Consider the following 6,597-nt stretch of genomic DNA (forward strand, 5'->3'; position numbering starts at 1 on the left):
GGGGGTGCTGGGATGGGGTTGGGGGGTGTTTGGGATGGACCCCCTCGATAGGAGGGGGTCCTGGGGGGAGGGCGGGTTAGGGTGGGGGGCTGGGGGTTGGAGGGGTCCCTTCCGGAGGAGGGGCCCCTGGGGGGGGGGCGGGGGTGGGAGGGGTCCCCTCCGGAGGAGGGACCCCTGGGGGGGGGGCGGGGGTGGGAGGGGTCCCCTCCGGAGGAGGGGCCCCTGGGGAGGGGCGGGGGGCGGGCCCCCTCCGGAGGGGGGGGGTCCGGGGTGGGAGGGGCTGGGGGGGGTTCGCCTCCCCCAACCTCTCCCACCCCGGACCCTCCCCTCTGGACGGGATCCGCTCCCCGGGCCCTCCCCAGGACCCCCTCCTCAGGACGGGATCCCCGGGGGGAGGGGTGGGTTGGGGGGGAACAGGTGGGGACGTCACGTCACTCTGCAGTGTGAACACACATTTAAAAGAAAAAAAATAACACACCAGACACCCCTCCCCACCTGACCCCCCCACCCACCCTCCCTCCCCCCGCCCCCCGGGGGTCCCGTCCGGAGGCGGGGCCCCTGGGGAGGGTCCGGGCAGCGGATCCCGTCCGGAGGGGAGGGTCCGGGATGGAAGGGGTCGGGGGAGGCGAACCCACCCAGCCCCTCCCACCCCGGACCCCCCCCTCCGGAGGGGGCCCGCCCCCCGCCCCTCCCCAGGGGCCCCTCCTCCGGAGGGGACCCCTCCCACCCCCGCCCCCCCCAGGGGCCCCTCCTCCGGAGGGGACCCCTCCCACCCCCCGCCCCCCACCCTAACCCGCCCTCCCCCCAGGACCCCCTCCTATCGAGGGGGTCCATCCCAAACACCCCCCAACCCCATCCCAGCACCCCCTCCTGAGGAGGGGGCCCACCCCGACCCCCAGCCCGCACCCCCACCCCACCCCCCCCAGTGTGATGTAGGGAAAACCGGAACCCCGGCAGTGTAGGGCAGTGTTGGAATCTGCTGGGGGGAGCCGCTCTCTGCGGCTCCGGCCCTTTTGGGGGACTCAAGGGAGGGGCGCCGGCTCCGGCCCTCCGGGCTTTATTATCCGGCACCCCGAACCCCGCGGCTGCGGGGGAAAAGACAGAGGGAAAGGGGGGATGGAGGGTAGGAATAGGGGGGCAGAGGGGCTGGTCGGGGTGGGCGAGCCAAGGGGAGAGGGCAGGTGAGGGTGTCGGGGTGTGCAGGGCAGCAGGGAGAGGGGAAGATGGAGTGGTAGGAACGGGAGAGTGGACGAAGGAGGCGGAGGATTGAAGGAAGGTGGGAGAGAATGGGGCGGCGGTAGACTGGGGGAGAGGGGAAACGGAGAGGGGGCAGCGGGAGCCAGGATTGAGGGGAAGCAAGGGTGGAAGGAAGAGCGGGACAACTTGGGGGTAGGGTAGGGCGAGTAGGGGCATGAGGGGTACCGGGATGGGGGGAGCCGGGCCGGGGGGGAGGGAGGGGAGGGCTAGGGGGGAGAGGGAGGGGGGGGGTAGGGGGGGGGAGGGAGGAGGGGGGTAGGGGAGGGGAGGAAGGGAGGGGAGAAAGAAGAAATACAGAGAAAAAGAAGTAATAAAGAAAAGAAACACAAAGGAAAAGAGCTGTAGAGCCCGGCTCGGGCAGCACCTCCCCTCCCGAGCGCCGAGGAGCAAATGGCTCCGCCGGCCTCTCCCCGCGGTTTAAATCCCCTCAGCCCCGCCCCGCGCAGGCGCTCTGGGGCCCCGCACACCTGGGCAGGTGCCGCCCCCCCCCGGGGCCCCGCCCCGCCCGCGCCCTTCAATTGCGGCCGAGCCGCTCCCGCCCCGCTCCGTACGCGGATGTTCCTCTCGGGATGCGGTGGGATCATCGCTCGGAGCGCTGCGCCGATCCCAACCCAGGGGCCGCTCCCGGCGCTGCGCGGAGCCCGACGTGCTCGGGCTGGGGGGGGGCCAGGGCTCGGCTCTGGGTCTTGTCGGGGTCCGCTGGGGGTTCCGAGCGGTGCCGCCTCTCCCTGGGCTGGCCGGGTGCGGATCGCAGGACCGGCATCGGGATCGCCGCGGGCAGCAGGAGCCGCCCCGGGACGGGCGCCGGGGCCGAGCCCGGCGCTGCCGCTCCTGCTCCGGCCGCAGCGGCCGTGGGACTCGGGCCGTGATCCCGCTGCGGCCGCAGGGAGCCGGGGCTCTGCCGGTAACCGTGCCCGGGAGAACGGCGGCGGAATCTCCCGGTGCAGACGCCGGAGCGCGGCTGGAACCGGCCGGGGCACGGGGAACGCCGTGCCACCCCGGCAACCCCAAGTCCCGCCGCTCCCGGTGTCCTCATCCCGCAGGTGTGCGGAGCCCCCGGAGGAGAGCAGCTCCTGGATCCCCCTTCCCCGTGTCCGCCCAGCCGTGGGGCTCCCACCGGCCGCACCCCTGTGGAACGAGAGGGGCTGGATCACCGTGGGTGGGAGGAGCTGCTCGGCGGGGGCCCGGCCCGGTTCCACTCGGGCTGCTTCTCCAACACCTGCCAGGTGAGATGCTTCCCCTCCCCCTTGCTTTGCAACGCAAAAAAAAAAAAAAAAAAAAAAAAAAAAAAAAAAAAAAAAAAAAAAAGGGCTCCGTAATGGTAAAACTTCCTTTATTAAAATTCAGCTGAGAATTTTCCCCTTTACTTCCAGATCACGGGATATATTGAGGATATACTGGAGTTGAGAGGCATCCTAAAATCTGACTCTCAAGTAAATAGAACAGTTCCTGCAGGTGAGTATTGCCAGGCCAAAACGATGGCAGCTGCTGAAGCTGGGGCTGCTTTTCTGGCCCAGAGCTGTACAGAGGCCTCTGTGTCTCCTGCTCGCTGCCAGCAACGTTCCTTGGTGTTTCTGTGTGTCCCAGCTGTCAGGGAACTCGGGGCAGGAGGAGGCCAGGAGGGACCTGAAAGGGAACCGGCACCTCTCGTCCTTGGGCTGTGCCTGCAGTGTCCTGCCTGTGCCGAGCACACACCCTGGGGAAGGGCGCCGGGGCGCCCGGCCAGCGCCGGCACGGACGCGGCTCGAGGGCTGCCTGCGGATCCTGGGCCGGGGGCTGCTCTGAACAGGTACCTGGAGATGCTTCAGCCCGGACAGAGACCACTGACAGCCCAAAAGCACCGCCGGGAACAGCTGGCATTTCCTGCTGATGGCGGCACGGGCCGCTTGCAGAGGGGCTCGGACAGCAATTCCCCGTTCCCACCTCCCAGAGCTCCCACGCAGCTGCCGGGTCTGTCCCGGCCACCCCCAATCCCTTCCCTTCCAGCCTGAGGCCATCATCCATGCAGCAGCAGCATTAAAGCCAAGGCAATCTGCCCTCACACATATCAGATCCCAAGCACTACCCTCCAGAGATGCCTTAAAATCAAAGGTTTGGCTGGGATGAAGGTTTTTTTTGTTTTTTTTTTTGGATGAAGGTGGGAGTTGTTCAGGGAGCCAGCTGGAAGTGCAGAAGGGATGGAAAGCTTTCTCACAGGTGGCTCCCACTGGAGGTGTGCTGAAGGCAGGGATGTGCAGCCTTTCCTGAGGGAAAAGAACTTGCAGAGGCCACTGCTGAGGCTCTGAAAGGAACTGAGATTCTGCAGGGAGAGATGTTCTCCCGTGGGCACAGGGGCTGCCTCGGCATGGGCTGCGAATGCTTCTGGCCTCTGCCTTCTCCTGCTTGAAAATCTCACCTGGAGCCTGAGCTCAAGGGGGGGTCAAATCAGCTGAATTCCAGGCAACCCTGTCAAGTGCCTCCAAGGGACATGGGTGGGGTTGGGATGAGGGTTTTAAACGGGAAATTCTTTGGCATACACACCTGTCCCTGTCCCGATGCTGCTGAGCTTCCTTGGAAGCTCTGCTGGTTTCTTGGCACAGCTGGCGTTCAAGGGGCAGCTCTGCCTGGGCATGGCCACGCTCCATGAAGCACTGGGAGGTTATGGCAGTGGGAATTGAGCAGGGAATTTGGGGCTATGGGATCACTGTCAGCTTTGCTAGTTCCCATCAGTTAGCCCCAAATCTGGGCACTGCACAAAGAACAATGTTCGTGCTCCCCTGTCGGCTCAAGCCCCTGGGCTGGGAAGTTTTGGGAGTCAAATGTATGGAATTATACAAGTCACAGCAACTGGCATCACCCACGGGGAGAATCCAAGTCCCAAACAATTCCTCCACAATCCACTCTGGGGGATAACAGCCTGTGCCTGCCAGGAGCTCTGACTCTGCTTTTCCTACCAGCTCCTGAGCAGTATCAGGGCCACCATGAGGGCTTCAAAATCCAGATAAACCCCAAATCTCACACAATGACTAATCCGAATAAAGAATTGCATTACTCAAAACTGTTATGAATTCTGTGACAACACTGTAATGGACTGCCAGGAACCTCATTAATGCTCTTGTTCTCATTTTTTTTTAATATTTACAGAAGCTGCAAAATGAAACATTAAAACTTATAAACAAGTCAGAGGACAAGCAGGGCTGCCTTTGGATCGCCCTTCACCTCTGCTCCCACTTTGTGCAAACACAGCTTGGGCCGAGGACTGCGAACTCATTATTGCCTCAGCCTCTCCCTCCAAAAGATCCCCTCCCTCTTTCCCTGCAGGTGAACTCCGATCCACTCCTCACCTGCACTGCTCATCCAAGTGTCCAGTCTGTGACCCCAGCGAGGTCCCTTTGCCTTTCTCCTGCCCCTCTCCAGCCCCAGGCCGCTCCCCTGCTCGCTTTCTCCCGTGCGCCTCATCCCACACGGAGCCTCTCCTCCCTTCCTCGCCGGCTGCTGCCAGGGAAGGAGGACACGCAGAGTCCCAAGGGCTCAGCCCTGCCTGCTAGCCCTGGAGAGCCCTGGCTGCGCTCCCCAGGGCCCTCGCAGAAATTTCCCAGAGAAATTCTCTGCCGGGCTCCCTTCACCTCCCTCGGCAATCCCCTCAGAAATGCCTCCTCGCTCCCCTGGACATCCCCTCGGCATTTTCCTACACAAACACCTCTCGTGTCCCCTCTCAATGACCCCGGGCTTTGCGGCTCCATCCACGGCACGACCCGTGCCCACTGCTCGTGCTTCACCCGACCACAATCAAGAGCAAATGTTGGCTGGGCTTTCAGAACTGGAAAGGACTTGCAAGCAAAAGAAATCACCTTTTTTCCTTCTTTCTCCTGCTGGACTTGCCTCTGGGGATGCGTGCTGAGCTCTCGCTGCAGGGGACTGTCAGGCCTGAATGGCTGGGAGTTCGTCCTCTTCTCCCTGGGCAAGCAGAAATTGGCATTCATTACACCACAGAAATGCTTTCTGAAACCTTTCCCCTCCCCTGTCCTTTGCTGCTACATTTCCTCTCTCTGCCTTGGAACTGACAGCTGTATCCCTGATGTCATTTCCCCTGCCTGATTTCTGTGCAGCTCCAAGCTGGGACAAACTGGGATAACTTAAAGGGGGACAGAGGTGAGACTGTCAACGGGATTTTTCTCCAATTTCTAATTACACCAAAACCTCCTCCAATTCCCCAGTGAGAAGAGCACAAACTCACAGCCATTCCGGGCTGGCAGTCACTGAGGGAAATGTGACACAGTATCAATAAATAAGTGACCTTTCCTGGGAGCAGCCATCACCCCAGTCCTCCAGCCTCGGCGAGCTGCTGCAGTCAATGGACCCAACTTCCAAGGCTTAACCTACATTTCTGTCAGCTCTCGTTCGAAAGCTCCCGCACAGTAAATCACACGACGGAATTTTAAAATGGCACCAAGAATAACAGAGCCCAGGCCAAACCCAACCACCCCCATCGCTGCTCCACCCCGCTCTTGGCAGAAACAGTCGTATCCTTTAGAAATCCTCTCCTTCCCCTGCTACTCAGTCCTTCGCTGCCCATCCCCACAGAGGATTTACTCCACCTTTGGCTCCCCACAGCACCTCTCTCCCCAGCACAAATCCCACTTGGCACAGACACAGACGGAGCAGACCTAAGGCAAAGGATCCAGCAGCAGCTGCGATTCCGAGCTCCCCGTTCCCCGCACGGCTCATCCATCCAAGCACTCCTGGCAATCTCACCTCAGCCCGGACTCTCTGTTCCTCAGAGGCAAACACGGCCTGATGGGGCACGGCTCTGGCACCCCATTTCCTCCGGCTGCTGCCGACCTGGAAAGCCACAGGGAAACGCAGTCCCCCGGAACCTCACGTCCCTGGATACCAGCAGAGCTGCAGTTTCACCCAGATCCCAGATTCCATAGACACTTCATCCCAGCGGGGAGGAAAAGGGGAACCCTGCGCGGTCAGGACCGGGAGCCCCCCAGTGCAGAGCCCTGGTGCTGAAGGCACCTTGGCTCTGGCTCCTCAAACAGCACAGCTTTTGGCAAAGATGGGAGGAGTGGAACCATTTCTCCGGTCCTGGAAGAGAAGAAGAGGAAAAGAAAATGAAGTCCCCTGCAGAAGTCAAAGGATCCCAGCTTTCACACTTCTGCTGCGGACTGCTCGCTGTGGGGCTGCATCCGAGACAGGCGACGGCTGCAGTACCGCGCTGTGCCCACAAGGCGGCAGCACTGCCGCCGAGCTCAGCCCGGGGCTGTGGCGCTTTGGGGACGGGCAGACAGACAGACAGACAGACAGACAAGGGATGGGGTGGGGGGGGGATGAAACAACGAGATCCATCCCTTCAGG

General features: G+C 62.1%; 1 protein-coding gene across 2 annotated transcripts; it reads right to left on the minus strand.

Moving 5' to 3' along the window:
• Positions 1–1,499: 1,499 nt before the first annotated feature.
• LOC134057129 (eukaryotic translation initiation factor 3 subunit F-like) lies at positions 1,500–6,299 on the minus strand. 2 transcript variants are annotated; one of them, XR_009934230.1, is made up of 3 exons: positions 5,992–6,299; positions 5,088–5,193; positions 2,574–3,887 (listed from the first exon to the last, which is right to left on the minus strand). XR_009934230.1 is itself a non-coding variant. In XM_062514157.1 (2 exons), exon 2 carries the CDS (start codon positions 2,291–2,293, stop codon positions 1,838–1,840), a length of 456 nt encoding a protein of 151 aa, XP_062370141.1. In that variant the 5' UTR covers positions 2,294–3,887; positions 5,088–5,572; the 3' UTR covers positions 1,500–1,837. The 2 variants fall into 2 exon arrangements, 1 of the variants encoding a protein (XP_062370141.1); XM_062514157.1 differs by lacking the exon at positions 5,992–6,299 and having other exon boundaries at positions 1,500–3,887; positions 5,088–5,572.
• Positions 6,300–6,597: the final 298 nt, after the last annotated feature.

The sequence above is a fragment of the Cinclus cinclus genome, unplaced genomic scaffold (assembly GCF_963662255.1).
Source record: "Cinclus cinclus unplaced genomic scaffold, bCinCin1.1 SCAFFOLD_36, whole genome shotgun sequence".
Lineage (NCBI taxonomy): Eukaryota > Metazoa > Chordata > Aves > Passeriformes > Cinclidae > Cinclus > Cinclus cinclus.

What these genes read in the sequence shown, in the direction of transcription:
- LOC134057129 (XM_062514157.1), bottom strand. Translation starts at nt 2,293, where the DNA reads ATGAGGACACCGGGAGCGGCGGGACTTGGGGTTGCCGGGGTGGCACGG.